At 46.4% G+C, this 24,712-nt stretch overlaps 2 protein-coding genes across 2 annotated transcripts in view; both read left to right on the top strand.

The window, feature by feature from the left end:
• Positions 1–2,744, top strand: part of PAK1 (p21 (RAC1) activated kinase 1) — a 77,020-nt gene extending 74,276 nt beyond the window's left edge. The window contains exons 13-14 of the mRNA XM_056137997.1: positions 318–455; positions 2,538–2,744. Coding sequence (XP_055993972.1) covers positions 318–455; positions 2,538–2,624 — 225 coding nt within the window. The 3' untranslated portion in view covers positions 2,625–2,744. The remainder of the gene's footprint in view (positions 1–317; positions 456–2,537) is intronic.
• Positions 2,745–17,644: 14,900 nt separating this feature from the next.
• On the top strand, positions 17,645–23,727 carry CST7 (cystatin F). The gene is made up of 4 exons (XM_056138392.1): positions 17,645–17,777; positions 21,468–21,634; positions 22,874–22,990; positions 23,597–23,727. Exons 1-4 carry the CDS (start codon positions 17,708–17,710, stop codon positions 23,702–23,704), a joined length of 462 nt encoding a protein of 153 aa, XP_055994367.1. The 5' UTR covers positions 17,645–17,707; the 3' UTR covers positions 23,705–23,727.
• Positions 23,728–24,712: the final 985 nt, after the last annotated feature.

Raw genomic sequence — 24,712 nt, 5'->3', positions numbered from 1 at the left:
GGATAAGGGGAGCATATGTGATACTGGAGATCCAGTCCAGCTTTGCTGCATATAGCCAAGTGCCCTACCTGCTATACTGTTGTGCTGGCCCAGAACAGTTTTATCTAGCTCTTCATTGCCTTGAGGTGAAGGCAACAATTAATTTCTTGTAATACATGGACAGTAGATGTGTAACTTTTCAGGAGGAATGAATAATAAACCTTTAGATTTGTAATCTGTAATAATAATAAACCCTTGGGTCTGGCACATTATTGTAGATCTGGAAACCAAGAGAAACTCCAATTGGATACCAAGGTGATTCTCCATTTGTTTTTCAGGCATTGTACCTCATTGCCACCAATGGGACCCCAGAACTTCAGAACCCAGAAAAACTGTCAGCTATTTTCCGGGACTTTCTTAACCGCTGTCTTGAGATGGACGTGGAGAGGAGAGGTTCAGCTAAAGAGCTGCTGCAGGTAACCGTCTCTGCAGCAGGGGTTTTTAAGCTTGTTTGGCCACCACCATCTCAGATGCCCTCTAGATCTGTACCTTCTTTAAGTTGAGCAGCAGTGCCCTCCATGAGCTCCTGGAACTACTGCTGCTCCCCTGGATCTTTCTAGCACCCCCATTTTCAAGATGATGTTCCTCCTTTGAGAGTCACACAACCTATTTCTTTCCTAGTCCCTAAAGTGAGCCTTGCTTTAAATCATTCTTTAGACTACTTACAATGTGAATGCTGTGTAAATATTGTTAGACTGTATTTTTTAGGAACTGATGACAAGGAAAAAGTGTGCAAGTGTTCAGGGCAGATAAAGCTGTAGATATTATTAGTACATATTTCCACTATGGTGGATGCAAAAACCGGGTAGAGAACAGTTGAAGGCATGACTGGGTAAGGCAAGATCTCTCACATAATCCTTATCAATGTTAGTTACGAACAACATTTACCTCTATCTTATTAATCTGTGGGTCTCCTCTGATTCCTAATCAGAGTATATATTTTTAAAAGGTTTATTTAATTGAATGGAACAACATCAATACTTATCTTCATTAAACTGTTACACTCCGGAACATACTTAGCATTTCTATGCTTGGGGTGACCAGCCACAAACATACAGTGCACACTTGAGGTCTTGGTTCTATCAAGTATAAATCATTAGTCTCATGATCATTTAGGCCTAAAAACCCCTTATAACAGACAGTTCAATATAAGATCCCTTTGCCTTTTATGTGCCATTTGTCCTCGAAACCCTAAGTATTTGCAGACATGCCAATACTATGCTTGGTTTGTGAATGGTGAATGTTAAGTAGATACCACTTATAATAGCTGAAAGTTTAGTGTTTTCTAGAGTTTTTCTTCCTGATATAATATACCCATTCAAAAAGCCCTAGGTTCTTTATATGTGTTTTCACCTATTCTTTATAAAAAAATACTGTGAATTATAGGTTTTCATATTCCCATTTTCACTTGTGAGTGGTGAGGTTTCAAGCATTCAGTAACTTTTCCCTGATTCTATAGACACTAAGTAGTTGATTGTGGATTTTAACCTTTGTCTATTTGGCTCTCAAGTATGTATGCTCTTGTTCTCTTTTGATTCAGAATCTGTTCTTTCTCAATCACTATACAGAAAAGGAAGCTGAGGCCTCCCAGTTGGGTGTTGGATTATGCTTTTTATTCAGTTCCAAGGGGGAGTTGTAAAAACATGTGATCTGAGAAGATTGACTTTTTAACTTACGTTGTAAATATTTAAAACCCCAACTTTCGTAATCTTAAATCAAGAGAGTTTTACAACTATTTATCCTGAGAGAATACATATGTGGACAGGAATGCATGTTGTAATTTCATCAATATCTTTTATTCCTTTCATAATATTTGTACATTGCTATTCACAGTAGTTCTCTGTATCCAATCTGTCAAAAAGAAGTCAAAACATCCTCCAGCAAAGTATATACGTGTGTATGCCTATGTATACATGCATAACTTTGTATCATGAAATAGTTTTGTTACTAAATGTCAAATTTGGTTTCCAATTTCTTATTGTTAGGACAATAAAGGAAATGTATTACTTCCTTTTTCCTTATCAATTAGGAGAAACTCCCCACTTTATCATGACAAAAGGCTTTTCCATTACCAAATATAAGAAAAGTTACTGTTAAGAGGCTCTTGGGTCAAATATAGTACAAGGATTAATGTGCTTGTCTTGTACACAGGTGATCCAGGTTTGATCCCAAGCACTGCATATAGCCATTTCCCCAAGCACTAGCCAGGAGTGACCTCTGAATACAGAGTAAGGAGTCAACCCTAACCAGGTGTGGCACTCCCCCAGAAAAGCTCTTATGTCATAAATGTTTTCTATAAGTGTTACTGATAATGTAGGTGTGGTTTCCATATGATGTTATTTCTCAAGTGTTATTTTGTTTGCTTGTTTTTGATTTTGGGCCACATGCAGCAATACTCAAGGGTTACTCCTTGTTCTGCACTCAGGAATTATCTGACACTGTTTAGAGAACATCTTGTATAAATAGTCACAAGTCTTTTGCTCTTTTTCTCTTTTTAGCATCAGTTCCTGAAGATTGCCAAGCCCCTCTCTAGCCTCACTCCACTGATTGCTGCAGCAAAGGAGGCAACCAAGAACAGTCACTGAAACAATGCCCAGCCTCGCCGCTCTGTGCCAAGACGTCTGTGAAATGCTCATTTCAGAAACCTCAATCCCTGATGCTCTCCCTTCTTTGTCTTGCTCCTCTCATTTTCTGATAGTTCTCTCAAGACTATCCCTAAAAATCAAGAGATCCCTAAAAATCACATGTCCAGAAGAGAACTGCATCTGGAATGACTAATTAGATAATGGCCATTTCCAAATAGGAGATATCCTTCCCATTTGTATGTGTGAAGGTGGTTTATGATCAAGAACTTATATATGAATGAACCCTTAGACTTCTATTTTTGCATAGAAGAAATCCCCCTCCAATCAGTTAGTTCTTTACTATATAAATATATGGTATCATGACATTTCCAATATATAATCAGTTGCAATTTCTTTAGTATATTTTTTTCCTGTTATTGAAATGCCCAGATAGCTCATGTACTTGAAAATTGGAAAAACTGGCTGGGTGTGATCCTACCCCCCACCCTCCACCACCCCACCCCACCCACACACAAAAAAAAGGAAAGAAAAGGAAATATGGAAGAATGCCATAAATTTTAATAATTTGCAAGGGACTTGACATGGTTCATCTTCTGGACTATGACTGGCCCTGCTGCTCTTGATCTGGGAGAAAGCTAGCACCTTTTTCTTTGTCTCAGCTTCTAGCAGCTGTTTTGGAGGATTGGACCCAATAATGCTCCCATGTTGTTTCTTTTGAAATGGTCTTGGCTATGTTCAGCTTTTTATTTCCTACATGCCTGAGGCTTCTGTCCTCTATCCATCTTTGTTTATAACGTTAAGATATTTCCAAGGGTGAGAGCTAGGTGAGAGTAATGTTAGAAATCAGGGAAATTGAACAATTTTCAGAACAAGACTGGGCAGCAGGACCTCTGTATCCATGTGCTCTGTGAAGAACTCCGCCTCTTTCTTCATCTGGAATAAGAAGCTGAAAGAGTAATTCATGCCATCTGATGACTTGAATCAAAGGGAAAGATCTCCAAACCTGGAGTTAGTGTCAGATGGATTTGGTGACCTGAGATGACACTGCCGGCTGGGAGGGGACTCTGTGACCAAGCTGCATGACCAAGCTCTCTGTGGATATAAACGCTTGCACTGAGTATTGGTAATGTTTGCTCCCTTCTTACTATCATTGTGGTTTGGGTCCTCCCACTGTGGTAGGGCCCCTGGCCAGTATTGTGGCTTTTGATGTCAGCTCCTTACCACCTTGTCATGCTTGGGAATACCCCTGCCTTGCAGCACCAATTTTATTTCCTTCAATAAAAGGAGATGAGGATATGACTTGGAGTTTTACTTTCTGTTTTTTCATTCCTTTTCTATTTTTAAAACAACTTCAAACTCAAAATGTGTGTGTATATTTCCTTCCCATTTGTGTGTGTGAGGATGGTTTATATCTCTGTGTGTATATGTATATATACACCCACACACATATGTATATTTACTATGAATCATTTGTCATTATGTTGCATCTACAATGCCCTTCTAATACTTTTATTTTAAATATATACTAATCTATGCTAAAATTGATTATTTTTAGATAGTAACTCAGGCATAATGGAGATTGAGAAGTCAAGTGGTCTGTGTCTGCAAGTAAGAGATCCACAAAAGTTTGTGTCATCTGAAATGCTCAGGACAGAGAGCCAGTCGTATACATTCCTAAGACTGAGGCCTCACAAACAGTAGTGTTCAGGGCAGGAAGGTAGGCCTAGGGGATTGTTAGAGTCTCTTTTAAAGACCTTGGATCAAAAATAAATAAGTAAAGACCACAGGTCCCATTCATGAGGGATGTATTCTCATCTCCAGGAGTGAATTGACATCAACCCAAAGGCAGTGCTGATTCCATTAAACTAACGAGTGATGGCTCATTTAAACTAAGGTCACTGATACCTTTATTCCATATTTGATTCTACACACCTTCTCATATGCTAAGTATTAGGTGTCTTCATCCTTGGAAATAGATAAATGAAGTCCAACTATCTTGTAACTCTGAAGGAGGCTGATGTTGAGGTCACTCTGAGTTCCTGTAAAAGAGTTTGTACTGTGCTAGATGTTATTTCCGGAAGCTGCTAACAGATGAAAGAACACTTAAGCCATAGGAAGAAATCTTATACTTGAATTCTATCAGAATTGTCACCTAGCCAATACCAAGTACTTCAGGCTTCGCTTATTGACAGTGGTCCCTTTGCTACCTGTTAGAGCATGAAGTCAACTTTAAGTTACTAGAAGGAATGAAGGAAAGCTGGAAGCAGCCCAGCCCTTTCTAAAATACCATAGAATTTCTGCTATCCACTAGCCACTCATGAACCTATCAACAATGGGTATTTAGGTTCCAGTATCTAATTATTTCTCTACTTTCTGGGTTGACACTGTATTCTTTTTTTTTAATTGAGTCACCGTGAGATATAGTTACAAAGCTTCCGTGTTTGAGTTTCAGTCAACAGACACTGTTTTCTTGGTTGTTGAAAATACCTGGGAGCAACCCTGCAGCCCTTGGCTTCTCTTTGTTCTCTGAGCATGTGCCAGTGAGAAGTGCTGCCTTTCCATTATCTGGCTGAGGTGAGAGGAGAGACTTCCCTCGGTCCAGGTCAAAGAGAAGATTAAGATGAAGTTATGTGTCCTGTGTCCCCTGAATGTTGTGCTTTTGTCCTCTAAGCTATTTCCATAATCTCTAGCAGATGTGATTGGCATATTTGTTTTTTAAACCATTTTTATTGAGTTACTAAAATTTCAATACTGTTCATCACATTTTTCATGCTGGAGTGATAGCATAGCAGGTAAGGCGTTTGCCTTGCATGCCGCCGACCTGGGTTCAATTCCTCCGCCCCTCTCAGAGAGCCCGGCAAGCTACCAAGAGTACTGTGCCTGCACAGCAAAGCCTGGCAACCTGCCCATGACGTATTCGATATGCCAAAAACAGTAACAACAGGTCTCACAATGGAGACGTTACTGGTGTCCGCTCCAGCAAATCAATGAACAATGGGAGGATAGTGCTACAGTGCTACATCATCCAAACAGCAGACCATCACCAGAGATTCCACTTCCCCCCACCATTGTTCCAAGGACCCCACACAATCCTCTCTTCCTTCATGTAAGCTTAGTTTGATACAGACCTTCAGTTATGATTACTTTGACCATTAGTTATTCTTTATTATTCTATTCAGTGTTTCTTTATAGTATGCATACAAGAGATCTCTCTTTTTATCTTTTTTTTTTTCTTTTTGGGTCACACCCAGCGATGCACAGGGGTTACTCCTGGTTCATACACTCAGTAATCACTCCTGACGGTGCTTGGGGGACCATATGGGATGCTGGGAATCGAACCTGGGTCGGCCGCTTGCAAGGCAAACACCCTACCCGCTGTGCTATTGCTCCAGCCCCTCTCTTTTTATCTTTTTTTTTTTGTGAAGGTGGTGACACCTACACATCTACAGAAAAATAGAGCAGATCACCTGAAATTTCACAAAATTGTAAATAATTTTTAAAAAACCTAAATCTTTTTGACAGACAACCCTGAGCCTCCTCCTCATTGATCCCAGCCCTAAGATCAGGCTGTCACACCATTTGATGTTAGCTCTGGGTCTCTAACCCAGATGTGTGCTACCAGGCACTGGGACCCTGTCCACCCTCACCCGCTCACCATAACTGGGCTCACAGCATTGTCCACTAATGCGTCCATGTGAAATTATTACACATCAGGTTGAAGCTGGTGGGATGCAACAGTCACACTTTACTGAACTTAATACAGTCATCAGTCTCAGTTAAGTAATGGAGTGATGAGTTGAAGACACCTTGTCACACTCAAAGGCACTGCAGTTGAGTCCATCGAAACTCAAACCTGGTTAATGAGGATGTGAAATCAACTCACTACATTGACAATGGAAATTAAGCAAGCACTGGCCAGTGAAATTAAGCAATCTCTAGATAAGAAATTCAACCAGTTCATAGAAAAACTGATTGATAGATTCTATAATCTGTCTAAAACTGAATTTTTTAGTTCAGTTTAAAAACTGAACTAATTTTTAGTTCTATAAGAAACGAACTGAAAGGGAGTACAGTGGGTAGGGCATTTGCCCTTGCCTTGTATGTGGCTGACCTGGGTTTGATCACCGGCATCCCATATGGTCCCTGAGCATGGCTTGAGTCAGAGCCAGGAGTAACCCCTAAACATTGCCAAGTGTGGCCCAAAAACAATAACAAATTGAACTGAAGGAACTAGAGAACATAATAGCTAGCCACAGTAGCAGAATTGCACGAGGAGAGAACAATTTAAACAAACTTAAAGATGAAATTGATAAAGTATCAAAAGAAAAGAGAAGCAAAAGAATTGAAGAGAATGGAAGGTACTTAATGGATAACAGCAAGAGGAATAATCTCCAAATTACAGGCATACCTGGAGGAGAGGAAAAGGGGGAGGGAGAAGCACAAGTGGTGGGAGAGATTATAGCTGAGAACTTCCTCATTCTCTGAAGGACGTTGCTCTACATATTCAAAATTCCCAAAGAGTACCAAGCAAAATTAGACTCAAGCAGAACAATGCCAAGACACATAGTAATCAAAATGACAAAATTCAAAGAAACAGATTTCGAAAAGCATCAAGAGAGAAGAGAAACCTTAAGTATAAGGGAAATAAGATAAGAATCACAGCTGATCTTACATGAAATGGTACAGGAAAGAAAGAAGTGAAATATTTAAATCACTGACTGAAAAAAATTTTAACCTAGAGTTTACTATCGTACAAAGCTCTTATTTAAATAAAGCCTATTAGAATACAAGTATTCAATCACCTTTGTAGACTAGAATCTGATTTTTATAAAATCTAAGTACAGAATCATAATTTTCTCTTCACCTTTACTTTAAATCGTCCAGATGACTTAATAAACCTGAATTATTCTTTTACATAAACACAGCAAGATTGGAGAATTCTCCATTTGAGTTCTCCCATTGTTTATTGAGAGGTCTTGAGAATTGGCGTAGACAGAGCAGGAGACACACCAATAACAGCATTAATATTTTACCTTGTTATGTATATATATAACATATTATGTCAGATTATAATATCTTACATCAGATTTACCCGACTTGGCCACTGTGAGGATGAAACTGGGTTTACTGACTGTTGGTAAGGAGCCTAGTCTATAAAGGAATTCAAAGCTGTACATGCTGTCACTATTCTGACCAGGATAGTAGAAGCCAGAGGTTTACCAGGGAGAACTTCAGGTGAAAAGGCATCACATTCTTTACTGGGCCTGCTGAGGGACTTCCAAGTAAAAGTTCTATGAGCACATACAGTCAGATGGAGAAACAAGGATTTTAACAGCTAAAATAGTCCAAAGTCATGGGCAAAGAAATATTCCTTTTTATTTTTATAATCTTAGGAATAGGTATGGAATTATATTTCTCTGTTTCTTTTGCTTTGACATTTGACTTATTACCTCAAAGAGTGTTTTCTAAAGCAGCAAACCACTCTGCCCTTACTATGTCACATAGGGCCTTTATCTCCTCCAAGGTCTAATCATTTCAAAGATGCATTCCTCCATCTAACTGATCTTGATCTTTTTCTTTCAAAAGTTGATAGCTTCAGCTCATTGCCTGGGACCCATTACAACTAAGGTAGCATGAGATTCCACCCATTTTTTCTCTTTTAAGACTTAAGGTGGTAAAATGTCTAGTGGGGAATGAGACAAGCAGGTAGATAGGAAGAGCCTTCACAGCAATGGAATGAATTCCTAGAAAGTAATAAAACAGCCTCAAGGCTGCAAAAAGCCCACCTTTCAGACACAGGAACTTGCCTGATAAGACCCTTACCTGGTGCCAATAGACACAGAGAAAGCTGAACCCCCTTCCTCCCCTCCCCACCCCCAAGAGAAGCTCCAGAAATATCAAAGCCCAAGGAAAGGAATTTCAAAGAAGACCATCAACCACTCCCAACTCTGCCCCCACTTGACAACCACTCTAGCACTGAACTCTTACCTAGTTAGAAAGCCCTACTTGGGGCAACTTGGGAAAAAAAACTATAAAAGCCAACTTGAACAAGGAAATGTGTGCGCACATGTTACCTGAGCCCTTGTGCTGCTTATGTTCATGTGACCGAGCACATGTGGTGCCCAGGTACATGTGTCACCATCATCCTGCCGCCCCCCCCCCTTGAGATGTGTACTGGAGTTCTCTACCTTTAGAGAATTAGAGAATCCCACATTCTCTCTCTCTCTCTCTCTCTCTCTCTCTCTCTCTCTCTCTCCTTCCCTTCCACAGACAAGAGTTGACAGCATTTGCTATAACTAAACTGGTACTGAATGAAATGCTGAAAGAACATTTAAATAAATCACACAGCCAGTTGTAGAACAACCCCACACAGCAAAATGGCAACACAGCCCTTTATATCAATAATTTATCTGAATGTCAATAGACTGAACTCTCTCAAAAGGTACAGAGTGGTGGGATAGATCAGGAAATAAAACCTATCCATTTGCAGGGCTGGAGCAATAGCACAGTGGGTAGGGCATTTGCCTTGCACACGGCCAACCCGGGTTTGATTCCCAGCATCCCACGTGATCCTCCCAGCACCGCCAGGAATAATTTCTGAGTGCAGAGCCATGAGTAACCCCTGTGCATCTCCGGGTGTGACTCAAAAAGAAAAAAACAACCCTATCTACTTGCTACTTATAGGAAATACGTCTAAAATCATGGGATAGACACAGGCTCAAAGTGAAAGAATGGGAAACAATTATGCTAGTCAATGGGAAACAGAAAAAAGCTGAAATAGTCAAACTTAATATCAGACCAAATAGCATTCAATTTAAGAAAGTAGAGATAGACACCAGCTAATTGGCTAAGGGAGCAATATATCAAGAAGTGCTAACTCTAATTCACATATATACTCCAAATGTAGGATCAGAAAAGTTTATAAGACTTTTGTTCCCAAACTAAAGGAGTATATGATGCAAACAGTAGAGGACTTCAACACTCTATTTTCACCACTGAATAGATAATCTATACATCAGTAAAGACATAAAGCACTAAATGAAGAACTGGAAGAGCTGGGACTTGAAGATATATACTGAGCCTTAATATCATTAAAAATCCAAATACATGCTCTTTTCTAGTACACATGAAACATACTTCAAAATAGGTCACATATTAGGACATAAGAAAAGCCTACCTAAATTCACAAACATAAAAATCATGCCAACCATCCTATCAGACCACAATGCCACAAATATGGAAAGTAATCATTAAAACAAGATGTGGGAGCATATGCTGCCCAAGCCCCTGTTCTGCTTGAGCCCATGTGGCTGAGCACAGGTTCCCGAGCACATGTGTCACCCGCATTTCCCCTCTTGAGATATGTAGTTTCATACTTTCATGCCTAATGTTGGGATGTGTGTAGGGGCTCTTTCTGCCCTTGGAGAAGCTCGGGTTCTCTCTTGAACACATTACTCACTTTCTCTTCCTCCTTTTCTTCAAAACCTCCAAAATATCTGTTTTACTTCACAAGAAAAAGAAGATGTGGATAAATTCTAACACCTAGAGACTGAACAACATCTTACTAAATAACAGCTAGATCTAAAAGAAAAGGGAAAAAAATGAAAACTTTCTTAATGCTAATGATAATAAAGAAACCAGTTATCAAAGTCTGTGGAACACAGATTATCAGAGTTTATCACAGATAATCAAGTTTTCAAAATCCGTGGCGCACAGTCATACTGAGAAACTTAGCAATACAGGCCCACATTAGGAGAGAAGAAAAAGATAAAATCAACAATCTAAATGCACATCTCAAATATCTGGAAAACCAAAAACAACTCCAAATATTAGCTGAAGGAAGAGAATAATAAAAACTAGAAAATAGATCAACAATATAGAAACCAATAAAGCAATACAAAATATCAATGAAACTAGAAGCTAGTCTTTCAAAAAGACTAAATAAGATAGTCATTTTCATTTTCGCCATTTCCCCCACCCCAGGGAGGTCGGTGGCGATGGGCAGGCGAAGGAAGGAAACAAGGGCCAGGCTGGTTGATGTCAGTTGCAGTTTATTCCAATCCTCTCTCCATCCACTCCTCTCTCTGTCCTCTGGCTCCCCTCCTGCTTCTTCCTCCCGCATGCTACTTCATTATCCTCCTCGATCCCCCTTCATCCTCCTCTGGAGTCTTGATTTTGATCCCCCAGCCCACTCTTACAGTGCAGTTAAATCCCAAAGCATGAAGGTTTGGGGTAACAAATACACATAGGTGTGATCACAATCAGTAGGGGTAGAATTCTTTCCCTCAGGGAAAGCCGCCCCTAGGACAGATCCTCATTATCAGATCAGTCCACCCTAAAGTGGATTCCCCTGGGTGTGTTTCTCCTCTCCTTGTCTAACAAACATATAGGCATATATAATATAAATAATTTTGTATGGATACAGTAAAAAATACCTTAAACTTATAGAATTGCCCTCCTATGGCCATCTCGATCTCAGACTACAGTGCTCAGGCCAGATAGTCTTTCCTACCCCTAGCAGGGTCCTACTCTTGTCGTTACTTTTGGATCATGACAGCATTTGTCTATGATCAAACTCTTAACTTATAGTTAAGAATCGTGGCACTTTGGCCTGGCCCATTTCGCTGCCAGGGTAGCTCACCGCTTGCCCTGGGTCCATTCAGTCGCTCGTCAGGACCCTGCTTCTGGGATGTTGGGAACTAAGGGCAACTGAGGCTTAAGTCGAGAAAGCAGATGCCCAGAAGTAAATAATATTCAAAGCCAATTAAATCCTAAATTACAAAGCATAATGTTAACAGTCTTCCTGTATCTATACAAAAAGGGCATTGCTTTAAAGTAAACATTCAAAAGACATAAGGAGAGGAGAAAGGCAATATTAACTTACAATACAATTTCAGTGTCCTAGAAGGATCTGACCTTACAAATGAACAGATACTGATTGGGAGTTGGGAGAAGCTGATTAACTAGTCGGGGAGGAGAGCATAGGGAAGAATTTACAGATGAACACAATGGAATGGAAGTGCCTCAGGAGCACTGTAATAAACCTGAGTTCATCGTGGCAAGGAGGAAAGGGCAAACCAATGTTAAGACTAAAATATTTGGAGTTCTATTCCACCATCACACAATGAAATACTATGCAGCTTGAAGGAATGATGCAATCATGTAATTTTCTGCAACCTGGGTGGAACTGAAAGTTATCGTGTTGAGTGAAGTAAGCTAGAAAGACCATCACAGGTAATTGCATATCTGTGGTTTGTGGAATAACTGGGTGAGTAAATGTAATGTAGTTAAAAGCAGATGCCTCTATCAGTCTTGACCCCATAGTCTGGGAAAAAGAGAAGTACGGAGAAGGAAAATAAATCAAGAGGGAGGAATATAAGAATAGTAGTGGGGGAACAGGTATCAGAGCTCCTATAAAACCAGCGATACGAAAGAGTATGTATCAAGCTATATAACCAAAGCATAGACTCAACAGGAGTGAAAACATGAGATCTAAGCTGCAGCCATTGAAATTTGAAATGTTTCTGTCAAGGTGGCAGGTAGAAGGTGGAAAAGAGACCGTGGGAAATCTGGTGGAGAAAAGTAGAAGTAGACACTGGTGGTGGGATTGGTGATGAAATACTGTATGCCTAAAACTCAAGTAACTATTGTAAATCGTGGTTCTTTAATTTTCAAAGAAGTTTTAAACCAAGTTATTTTAGCAAAGTGCATTTTCTAATAAATGTAAATTGAAATGTAAATAAACTTTGCTGGAAGTTATAAGTGTGTTTAAGTCTGTTGTGGTAAAACTTGGATAGTCTGTCTCCTAGAAAATCTTAGGTTGCAAAACTCTGAGAAAAAAGCTTTTCTAGAACGGAAGTTTCAATGGATTTCTATGGAAAGTTTAGGTGAATCTTGTTCCTCAGCCTTTGGAGTCAGAAGGCTCATATTATAGGTTTTTTTTTGTTTTATATTATAGTTTTAAAACTATATATCCTCAGCAAGGTAGCCACTACAGATGCAGACTGCAGGCTGATGGCACTGTAGACAGTTTTACTTAGGATGAACAGTGATTATACAGGGGCAAACGGAATGCAATCCATGTGGGACAAGGGCAGGTGATAAGTGGGAGGTGAAAGGTTAGATTAATGGCTATATGGGAGGAGGTTGGTATAGGCAGGAACAAAGTTATTTGTCTAGATTCTATAGGTGTTGACATCCCACATTCCACTATTGCCAATCAGTCATTTGGTTAGATTCCATAGATGTCAATATCCTACATTCCAAACCCAGCCACCGGGAATTGCCAATCATTAATCTATACTAATCTCTGGGAAATGAGAGCCCCCACTGGCAACACTCTGTCTGGGTCCCGGGGTTGTTCTTGCAGTTCTGGGTTCAGTTGATTTCAGAAATTTGCCAGCAGGAACTAAACACCCTAGGTTTGTCCCAAGCCCCACCTCTCTTGCTGTGTGCCAAATTTTAATTGTACAACTGTAACCTGTGCGACCCCCCCCCCCATACAGAATGCTGAGCTGAAGAGCACCCAGAGCCCCGTCTTCCTCTCCTGGTTTCTCTAGTAGGCTCCCAAGCGCATCTTTCCTTTCTAGTGAGGGCTGAGCTGAGGAGCCGACCAGAGCTCCGCCTTCACACCTTGATTTCCCTGCATCCCAAGCCCTCTCCCCACACCCCACCCTGTATCATCCAACTCTAATCCTAGGAACCATAGGCCTCCCTCTGGTGAGCACTGAGCTAAGGGACAGAGCAGAGTATTCTGCCTTCTTGCCCCTCTTGTCAGCCCTCACTCCCAGCTCACCAACATTCACCTGTACCCCTGACCTGTAGAATTCCTCCTGGTGAGTGGGGTGTTGTGGAACAGTGCTCAGGTTTTGTACTGTGCTTTCCCTAGGAGCATCCCAATCCAGCCACCACCCTCCCCTAGTCCCATTAACCATTCAGTTGGGCCCCTGGACCCTGTGGAAAGCTCCAAGTGCTGTTCTTCCCCTTCATGCTGACTTTCTTTAGGCAAGCTCTGTCTCTGCTGTTCTCAATGCCATAATTCAAGTGGACCCCTGGGACCCCTTGAAACTTCCCATGGCAAAGCCTGAAGCTGAAGGACCATCCTCAGAGCTCAACCTTTGGGCTGTGCTTTCTCTGGGTCCATCCCAAACCCAGTGTCTTCCATTCCACCATTATTCAACCGAACCCATAGACCGTATGGGAACCATTCTGTAGAGCTGAGCTCAGACCTTCTTGCTGCACTTTTTCTGATTGGTCCCAAACCCAGCTTCCCCTGCATTATCCTTCCACTCCCTTTTCTTCTTCCCCCTTCCCCTTCTGTTTGCCCCCTCTCCTACATCTTTTCTTCTTCCCCTTCCTTCCTTATCCTGCCCTTACTCTGTCCTTCCTTCTCTTTCCTTCCTCTCTTCTCCTGCTCTCCCTTCCTTCTTTTCTTCCTTTCCTTTACCTCCTCTGCCATTCTCTCCCCTTCCTTGTCTTCTCTTCCTTCCCCCTGGCCTCTCTCTCCTTCCTAGCCTTTCGTCTGCTCCATTGCTTTGCCCTTATGTTGCTGCTGTTGCTATATTACACTTAGTTGTGGCATGAAGAATTTTAACAATAGAGCCAGAAATCACAGACTCATGCAGATAGACTAAACTCCCTACAATTGAGCCACAGCCCTCAGGGGTCACAAACTTTGAACATTTTTATTATCTAACACAATGGGAAGGTACCAAGTGAAGCTTCTGGAGTACCACCCTATGATCCTCTGACCACTAGGAGATAATACCCCACACAGAGTGACGGGAGCACCCACCACCCAGTGTAGGGGGGAGGATAAGTACCTCCCCAGAGCATAAGTGCCTGCAAGAGTGAAGGTCACTAACAATGCAATAAAGGCAAGGAGGTAGATTAAATGGAGCCTAAACTCACAGACACAAAAGAACTTTGCTCAGGACCTACTTGGGTCCTAAGGTTGCACCGTGGAGATGATAGACAGGGCAGCAGGAAGCTGTGGTGAGGAACGTCAGTGGGATGTGACTCCCAGCAGTGTTGGTCAGGAGACTGGGGAATGATAAGCCCTACAGTCTGGGGGAGCATGTACGAAGCATTTAATCATCGCAGCGTCAGAATCAGAGGTGGTGGGGGCAGAAGCATCATCTCAGCCCCTGCAAGTGTCCTGTGAATGTCTAGGTTGGAAAACCCAAAAGATGCAAATCAAAGCTATAGGATAGGCATGCCACAGGTGGCAATTTGAGAGGCCATGTGGAAGGACACTCACCCAGAACCTACTCTTTCCAGCTTCTCAGCCAGACCCTAGGAGGGGCTCACTGTGGAAGCTAGCTGGGGGAGGGAACCATTTTGTGGAGCAGCCCTTGCTTTCTCTGAATTATCTGATCTTGGGTGAGATGCTCCACTTCCTTTCCAACACAGGCTGTCACTGTGCATTCTGGGTCAGACTCCCACGTGGTGAATGCGGGAAAGCCACATTTTAAGAAATAAAATATTTATTAAATAAATATTAAGCACTTATCCTAACCTTCCCAATACTTGACCAACATTGCATAGGGCTGACATCGTCTGTCCCTGGGACATTTCCTCCAATGTTCCATGTGACCCAGCTCCACTTCATGCTTTAAGTTCTGTGACAGTTGAGCAGAAGCACATCTTGTGTCTTTTTAAAAGCATTTTTAAAGGACTGGAACTGACTTCTGGTTTTGTGGTGGTTGTTATAGTCTTTCACACCTCATAGATCGCTTGCCCCAAATGGCTTCTCATCAGAAACAGCAATAACAAACAAGCCAGAGACCTGTGGGAGGAATTAATGTCTTACTCCTGAGATGTCCCATGTAATTTTTATAAAGAGAACAATAGTTTCCATAGGAACCCAGGGAGGGGAAGGCCCCCACAATACACAAGACTGACTCCTGCCACTGCTCACTCTTTGCTTTTGAGACAGACAGAAATATGTATATATTGTTTAACCCAAAAAGCTACCATTTCCTTTGTCCACAGCGGAGGGACCAGAGCCCAGCCCTGTTACGTAGAGACTCTCCACTGCTGATCTGAGCAAGTGAGCTGGAGAGGTGACCCGACCCTTCCAGCCTGGGGGAGTTTTGCTGTTTCTGTCTTCAGAGGCCTTTGGCCAGTGAGGGTGGTGGTGGTTAATCATCTCAGAGAACCCCGAGCTTGTGGAGGACCAGCTGGCCCGTGCAGGTAGTGCCTGTCAGGAAGGGCATGAAGGATGCATTTGTCACAGTGGCCAGAGAACCTGTCCCCTCCCTTCTCCCAGGGACTCTGCCAGGGTGGGGCTGGGGGGTCTTGGCTCAACCGTGCTAGTTCCCCTGTCCTGCCAGGTGCAGACTGACTTGCTCGCTGTCCAGGTGGAGTCCAGCCCAGCCAGCCCAGAGTCCAGAGTCCCACCATGGAGAAGGTCAAAGCTAGTTCTCTTCATTTCCTGGATGAGCGGGGGCTACCCCAGTGGGATATTGCTATTAGTCAGCTAAATCCATGGCTCCCCTTTCTGACATTTAGATCTTTCAGCTCATGAAAGCCAGTGTCCCATGCCCCTGGAATCTACTGGTACTTCAGAGATTACCACAGATCGACCTGTGGGGTTCAGTCTCTGATCATTTGTCAGATCTGGGGACTGGAGTGATAGTACAGCAGGTAGGGCATTTGCCTTGCAAATGTCCAACCCGAGTTCAATCCATGGCATCCCAGATGGTCTTCCAAGCACTGCCAGGAGTAATCCCTGAGTGCATGAGCCAGGAGCAACCCCTGAGCATCCCTGGGCGTGACCCAACCCCAAGAGCAAAAACAAACAATTTGTCAGTCTTGGAGGACACTAGATGGGGCGGTCTCTCAGACTCACATGGATTTCTGTCCTCCCACCCCACCCTGACCAGAAATGGGTGGAAATCATGCTGTTTCTTCCCACACACCAAGTACCCACTTCCTGCTGCTCACGGCACTCCGTCCACCCATGAGTCCTGCAGAGAAGCCCACTCCACCGAGACATGGCAGGCTCCATGGATGAGTTGCTCACACCATGTGACAGGCGAGTGGCTGAGCCCAGACTGCCAGGCTATCCCTCCTGTGCAGAGCTTCTTTCCTGGGGCAGGGTGATGTGCATGTGTGATGTGGGCACATATGGGACAGAGTCCCCTCTTTGCCTCCTTCTTCCTTCCTGGATGCCCCCATCTCGAGGGGTGCAGCACATGCCTCACAGTCCTGAGCCTTGGCAGTGAGCCAGCCCCCGACTGCTGGGGAAACAGCTGTGAGGAGGAACCTTGCTGGTTCCAGGTCTGCCCAGGGGATAGCATCTCAGAGCTGGGGAGGGGACGATGCAGGGATACTCTTGTCCCTGCTTGGGGGAAAGGGCACCGAGCAGGAAAGAGCCGTCATTCCCTCCCTGGTCTCTGGGTCCCAGCACTGAGACCATGACAGGGACCTCAGCCCTGCCCTGGGTCCCAGCCCTGTCCTTCCCAGGTTGAGTCCAGTATGAGGGTGCCTGAGCTGAACCCGAGTAAGATGCACGATAGAGTCAGGGATGTGAGGACCTTGCCTGGACCTGCCCGCTCCCTGTGTGAGGTGAAGCCAGGTCTGTGCCAGAGTGCTAGCACAAGGGGGAGGCACGCGCCTTGCACACGGCCAAGTCAGGCTCGATTCCCAGCACTGCGCAAGGTCCCTGATGCTCGGCCAGGAGTGAGCCCTGAGCACTGGCGCCTGTGGCCCAAACACTGAAACAAAAAATGACAGAGAGTCAAGCCAGTCACTCACATCCTGACGGCAGGAGACCTCAGCTGTGGCCCAGGCTCGCCTCCTCCCCTCCCCTGCAGAGCCACCCCCCGGAAACTCTCCTAACGGAAGCTGGTGGTTTTCAGAGCCCTACAGACACAGAACTGCTCAGACCACTTGAAAAGGAACTCCGCATCTCTGGCTGCACCCCTGCCCCACTCAGGCTGCTCCTGGGACTCCCCAGCAGGGTTCAGGCTCCAGACTCAGCCACTACCTTTCGGCAGGAGTCAGGCTTTGGGGGTGCTCCCTCTGCTCCTATTGGGGAGCCCCCGGACCGTCCACCTGCCCCCTCCTCCTGCATCACCATGCTGCGGTCCTGGGAGCTGCTCGCCTGCTACTGCCTCATCCTGGGCACCTTAGGGTGCCCCTCCCCAGGTAAGACAAGGGGCCTCCTTCTGTGCTATGGGAGCAGTGACCACTCTTGGTGTTCCAGGGGCTCTTCCCCAAGTTCCCCTGAGCACTCTCTGGGTGAATTGTGAGTAGCAATGAACTTTGCTGAACGCAGAAAGAGGGGGCGGACTGGGCGACTCTCCCTGGTGCTTCCTCCCTGCTGCCTTCTACTGCCCAGTGACTTTTCCTGGGGACCCACACAGACTCCTTCATCCTTCCCCGCCCCCCAGGGGACTGCCTACCTTCCCTGGCTCTGGCTCACACCTGACCTCCGGGGCTGTCCAGGGCTATGGGGACACCGTCTTTGCCTGATGTCTGCTGCTTGGCCACCAGGAAGGGATTTAGGTAGGACAGTGACACTGGACAATCTCCTGGTCTGTGCAAAGGTTAGACTTGGGGCTCCAGGGGTGACACTGCTGGGGTTAGGGGCAGGGGAGCCGACTCTCTAGACCCCTCTCTCTGCCCCCAGACAGGGGCATTCCTGAAAACCTTGGAGAGAGAGCCCAGAACACATGAGGGGTCCACCTCTCCCACCATGAGGATAGAGGGCTTTCCCACTGCAGTGCTCAGGGCAGGAGAAGCAGAACGAGTGGTCTCAGATGCAGGGTCAGCACCCCTCTAAGACTTGGTGGATCTCTGGGAATGAGGCTCTGAGACAGAGCCTTAGGGAAGGCCTCCCATGGCTGGTCACAAGTGGAGATGTGGGGGGCCCTGAATGTCCCCAAAGATGACCTTGTTAAACTGGGCCGAGATATCCCCAGAGAAATCACATGAAGACAAACTGCGATGTAATAAGCAAAGGGCCCTCGTTGGGCTCACCAACACAGCTGCAGCCTTCTAGGAACGAGTGGCCCCGAGTCTCAAAAGTGAGTGACTTTTACACCATAGCATTATATCACAGGGACTTTCGCAGACCACCCTTTTGGCTGCAGTCTGAAGGGCTTTTCACTACTTGTACTTAGCTGATCGGTAGTAAGTCAGAATTCCATAGGGTTACGTAAGGGTTACAGAGCTGGGGCTTTCCTATCTACATCTGATTGGTAACCCTTAGTTGATTTGACCGTGGCTATCTCACTTTGGGGAAATCATGACTCAATTCCAGGAATCTGTGCTCAATTGCAGGAATTCTCGAACTGAAACCTAGGCCTAGTTTCTTCTGGCCTCCTTATGAGCCTATCACGTCACTTCCTTTGCTTCTCTATCTCTCAACTTCAGCACCCACCAACTGCCCTGGCCTCCTCTGAGAACAGGTTCCGGAAGCTTCTTGTGTGAAGTGGGGTGTGAGGTGAGGTGGGCAATCCCCAAAACTGGAGCATCTCAGCAGCTGGATTCTCAGTCTGGGGGACTGAGGGTCGCCTGGCTCCTCAGCACTTAGGAAATTGCCATGTGGGGGAAAACCTTCCTTTCCCTACCTTTCTGGGCTCTCCTGGAAAGGTAGATGTGTCTCCCTGCATCCCGGGCTGACCAGGACTGTCTCACCACAGGATCGCTTGGGCTGCTGCTCCCAGCCCACAGCCTCTGGACTCCCCGAAGGCTGGAGAGCGGCCGGGCCTCACTGACCCTTCTCTGACATGTGGCGATTTCTCTTGTACTGGAGGTGCCCTTCTGCCCTCCTGGATGTCTGCGGTAGCCAGCACCTACTTGAGGACACACAGGTCCTAACCTCCTTCCCTACCACTCAAGCATCGAGTTTCATGGCTATTGTGTGATCTGACTGTCTCACTGCCCCCATCCAGATGGCGAAACAGAGGATCCAGGAAGTTGGGCCCTCGGTGAGCCAGGCAGGCGAGAGGCAGAGAGGGAAGCCTGCCCGGGGCAGCTCTGTCTTCTGCATCTCTGCATACCGGCATTTTGTGGAAATCTGGGAGGGCATACTTTGTAAAAAGGCAGTCAAACTAAAAACCCTCTTTCCCCCTCACCTCCCCCTGCAATTTAATTTTATATCCCAATCATAAAATTTTCTGATTTTAATAGCCAAGTCGTCCATGCCTGCCTTAGAAAAATGAGATTTTTAAAACCAAGTATCCCTCGAACGAGATCGCCCGTCATTAGACCCCAAGCTGTTAGGTACTGCAGTAATAATGAGTTGGTAAAGCAACCTTCAGCCACATACTCTTGGGCCAAGTAAGAATTGAAAGTTAGTCCTGAGATCTACGGGCACCCGTCTGTGCTTATGCTAACCCCTGCAAGCTCCTGGACTGAGTCAGCAAACATTTGGACTGGCTCTCCAGGAAGTTGTGGGAAAGTTGTCTCTGACCCTAAACAGTGAAACCATGTCATGTTCCCCTCATCTCCTCAGCATGTGGGGCAATGCTTTGCATGAATACAGGTGGCAGTTAACCTTGCCTGCTCCTGGCACACTGGAATGTAGTTTTAGGATGTAAATGATTGTGTTCTTTGAGTCATTTGTCAAGGGTTCGAGGCTCAGTGTACAGGGAGGGTGACTGAAGCTTCTAGTTTACCTCTCCTATATGGCTTTAGTAGATCTCACTGTACTCACAGTACTCAGATGCGACACTATCTGCCCAAACCCAGGATTCATCACTTGAGTGCTGACTCTAAGTACTGACCTGAGGTGCCCTCACCTCCTGAGCCCTCAACCCTCTCTGTAGCCTCTGTTCATTCTTCTCCCCACATAGGTTCCTGCAGAGCGGGCACCTGACCTGCTCTCGCCACCATACAGACCTCAGCACAGCACCTTCCTTGTCCCCAGAGGCTCTGATACTGGGGGGCTGGTCTCATCTGGTAGTGCTCTTGGATTACTTCTGGCAGTGCTCGTGACTTTACTCCTATGCTCAAGAATCACTTCTGGCAGGATTCAGGGGAGATCAAACTGGTCAGCTGTGTGGGGCCAGTGCCTTTCCCACTGTGCCATCTCTCTGACCCGCTGATATTTTTCATGCCGATTTCTCTGCAGGATATGCACTCCCGCAAGCAGAGCTCCTGCACCCTGAGCCTGCAGGAAGAGGAAGGTTTGGGAAGGGCTTGGGGAGTTGAGGGAATGAAGGAGGGGTGTCAGGCCCCAGTTCCATCCAAGAGGCTCTTCGTGTGAATTTTCCCAGCTTTGATCCAAGTTAAGTACAGGAAGCTTGCAGATGAGGTCAGTCACAGTGACCTTCCCCCGCCCTGCGGGCATCAGCTCCATGATATCCTTGTGATGGAGTCCACTCAGGGCTGGCCTGCCCTGAGTCCATCACCCAGGAGACCCAGTGTTTTGAATCACACAGAAGTCAAGATGAGGGGAGTGTAGCCCAAGCATGAGCCCTGAGTCCTTTGCACAGCCCTGACTGATCCTCGCTGTGGGTGGGCAAAGGTCCCGGACAAGGAGGCAGTATGATAGCCTGGGTGAGCCTAGGGTGGGAAGTTTTGTCATATGTGTCAGAAGGGACCGTGGCTTCTGATACGGCCTTATGCACAGGGCTGGGGGACAGGGCCTCCATCTGACCCATCCCTGTGCTTTCCCTGGCCCTGTTAAGAACAGAGCTTTAAGCATAACCTGCCACTGAGTTTAACCACAGATCACTGTGGGCAAACGGCCAAGGGTGGGGCTGCAACTTAAACATGCTTAGGGTCATGTTTATCGTGGAGAGATGAGTGTCAAAGTCTGTGCTGTGGCTGAAGGACCCAGCAGCCCACCACCCAGTCATAAAGTGCATGTTCTCTTTCTCCCTCCAGATTTCTGTCAGCAGATCTTTGATGTGAAGCCAGGATTTCCCAAAGCAATAAAAACCAATGACCCTAAAGTGCTCCAAGCAGCTAGACTCAGTGCGGAGAGGTTCAACAACTGCACCAATGATGTTTTCTTGTTCAAGGAATCCCGCGTCGAGAGCGCCATGGTCCAGGTGAAGGTCTGGGTCCTCACCAGCAGATATCTTGGGGGTGACTGGAGGCTGGGCCCCTTCAAGGACAGATTCACCAAGTATCCTAGCCTGGACCACAGATCAATGTCACCCAGAGCTGGGCATCTCCTAGGAAAACTAGTCTCTCCTGGTGGGTGCATCAGGCCTGTGGTGCAGGAAGGGCCCAGCAGCTAGGGGGTTCCTCTCCAGGGGTGGGTCTGGGACTTCCTTTTAGGCGGCCCTTGTGCCTGAACCCCAGCATCACCTGCACAGTGGCCCCAAAGGCTTCTCGCTTACTCTTACCTGATGGCTGACCCTGGTACATGGTCCCTCCACCCCCAGTTCTTCACTCTGGGCAGAATTAGGCCTGCCCATGAGAACCCACCAGTTCTCTGTGTTCAGAACAGAGGCAGGAGCGTGATGAAGCGGGAAGGAATCATCCCCATGCCCTGAATGGGGCCCAGCAGTGGGGCCCAGCCACTCCCAAGCAGGACCAGTATGCACCAACACCCACACGCAGGTCTGAAGAGCATCCCTGCAGGCACGTGAGCCTGGCAGACCATGGGGGGCCGTCATCACCGCTATTCAGTTTGGGCAGTCACAGCTTTCAGAGGTTCCTCTCTCTGCGATAGAAAGCGGGTGTCAGACAAGAGGTCTAGGGTGGGCTTCACAGCTCAGCACATGGAGGTCTGACCTGGAGGGGCTGATGTTGGGGGGGACTCAGTCCCGCGGGGGACTCAGGCACAGTTTGTGCCCAGTCACCCTGGGGGAGAGCAGGAACTCTGTCCATGGGGGACACTGGAGACATGTCACTCCATTTGAGGGGTGGGGGTACTTTCCTCTGGGCCATGAGACCACAAAGGAGTGAGACCAGGTGGGTGCCATGGACGGGCTGAGGAGCCACAGCCACACATAGCACTGTCACATTGGGGGCTGGCACAGTGGTCAACAGGCACCCAGACCTGGACGGTCCAGGGCTAGACAAGGCACGGACCTACAGCAGCCTGCAGCGCAGAGCTCAGGGCACCAACAGGATAGGCAAGTGCAGAGAAGGCCCAGGCAGGGGCCGGGTGTCCAAGTGCTCTGCAGATGCCCCTGCCAGGCCTCCAGTGGGATCTCATTCCTGGGCCAGCAGGCACAGCTAGAACCTTTCCTGCCTCCAGATCACCTGCAGGCCCAAGCAGCAGCCCAGTCCCTGAGCCTGCCTGGGTTTAAGCAAGCCGACTCCTCTGTTCTTCACAGGTGGTGAAGGGCCTGAAGTACATGCTTGGCGTGCTCATCAGCAGGACCACCTGCAAGAAAACCCAAAGGCCGCACCTGGACAGCTGCAACTTCCAGACCAACAAAACCTTAGAGCAGGTGGGGGTTGTGGGCCCGTTCACCTTCCCAACCCCATCTCTGCTGGCTTTGGGATAAAACCCTCTATCTAACCCAGGCACCAGAAGGCAGGAAACCAAGGCTGGGGGTGTTAGAAAAATAAGGAGCTTCAATTAATTCAGAGATTAGGCATAAATGCTCGGAGAGCAAATGGGTGGTAAATGTAAGAATTTGTAAATACGGGGGGTGGAGGTGGAATGTGTGTGTGTGTGTGTGTGTGTGTGTGTGTATGTTCTCTTCATCATTATATTTTTTCATAGGTTTGGAAATTTTCAAAATAAAAACCCAAAGCAGGGGAGGGCTTGGTAAACAAAACTTGCACGCACATGCACAAACATATGCACACTTGAACTTCACACGCATGAATGTGCGCACACATGCTTGTACACACAAATGTTTACGTACACGTGCATGTACACAAATGCAGACATACACAAGCACAATGCCTGTGGACATACATGCACAGATGCGTGTGCATGCACACACACATGCCAGGGACCTAGGGACGCCCACTGTGTGCGTGCTCTACGAGGGGGACTGCCCTGCAGGTGCAGGTGGCACCCGAACTGGGACGACTCTCTCTTTCAGACTCTCTCCTGCTACTCTGAAGTCTGGACCATCCCCTGGCTCCAAAAGTTCCAAGTAACTGTTCTCCACTGTCACCAACTTGCTCCTGGTGCTCCAACGACCCTATGACAGGCGCATTCTGGCATCACAACCCTGGCTCTTGTGACGCAGCATCTCGCAGGGTGGTGTCCATGGGTGCAGCTCAGAGCATGGAAAATAAGTTGCCCCAGGGCCCAGCGAAACCTGACGCATTTTCTTCCCTGTCTGTTCTGTTCTATTGCTACGTCTGGGGTCTGAGAGCCCAGGACTGAGTCTCCTTGTGGGACTCCCTGGCAAAGGAGATGGGTGCCTTCTGCCGTGTTATCTGGTAGTCCCAGGTTTCCCTGAGAGCCCCCAGATACCATGTTCCATGATGATCATGACTGCATGCGGGCTCAGGGGGAGGACAATGGAGTCTCAGCTGGCTACAGAGAATTTCAAAGCCTTTGCAGATCAATAAATGATGTATTCATGTCTTTCAAGACTGGCTGACTCAAAATAATGGCTGTCCCTTCACCTGCTAAAGAGGGAGTCAGAGAAGTGTGGTATCTTGAGGAGGTCAGAGTGGCCTTTGAAGCCTAAATTCCTTCCAGAAGGGCAGCGGTGCCTCGGGTGCTGTAAGAACTGGCAGCCCCAGGGCTCCAGGTCCACCCCCATGAGGGTCTTGCCTGGCCGCCTGCTCCGCTTTCATGGAGTCTACATAAAAGGGAGCTGGCACTGTCTACAGCCTTGCCCAGGGTGAGGCCAAGCTTGGGTAAGGAGATGGTGGGGGAGGGAGAGTCAACTGGGAGCTCTCTGCCCACCATCCCGCTTAGGGCAGCTCTGCGCCCATGTGGCCTGATGACCCTGCAACCCCTCCAGTTCACCTGTGCCTTGCTCCTCTCTGGCCTTCCTTGGACTGTGAGTCTTTATGCAACCCGAGGGCAGCATCAAGGAGAGACCATACTCTGCAAGAAACAAGAAAAATCAAGCAGTCATGAGGGCATCACGCTACATCACCCATTCGGATTGTTGCAAATAATCCCAACGAATTACCTTTGGCCTTCTTCCAGGAGGAAGGTTGAGATGACTCCAAGTCCATGTTTGTCCTGCTGTCCT

Source organism: Sorex fumeus, unplaced genomic scaffold (genome assembly GCF_029834395.1).
Source record: "Sorex fumeus unplaced genomic scaffold, SorFum_2.1 ptg000128l, whole genome shotgun sequence".
In the NCBI taxonomy this organism is placed as follows: Eukaryota; Metazoa; Chordata; class Mammalia; order Eulipotyphla; family Soricidae; genus Sorex; species Sorex fumeus.
Note: the sequence above shows the minus strand (reverse complement) of the source record. Positions and strands in the feature narration are given on the sequence as shown.

Excerpts from the sequence above, each read along its gene's own strand:
- CST7 (XM_056138392.1), top strand. The coding sequence starts at position 17,708 with ATGCTGCGGTCCTGGGAGCTGCTCGCCTGCTACTGCCTCATCCTGGGC. Across the intron at positions 17,778-21,467 it reads CTTAGGGTGCCCCTCCCCAG|ATTTCTGTCAGCAGATCTTT; the intron begins GTAAGACAAGGG and ends TTCTCCCTCCAG. Across the intron at positions 22,991-23,596 it reads CCAACAAAACCTTAGAGCAG|ACTCTCTCCTGCTACTCTGA; the intron begins GTGGGGGTTGTG and ends TCTCTCTTTCAG.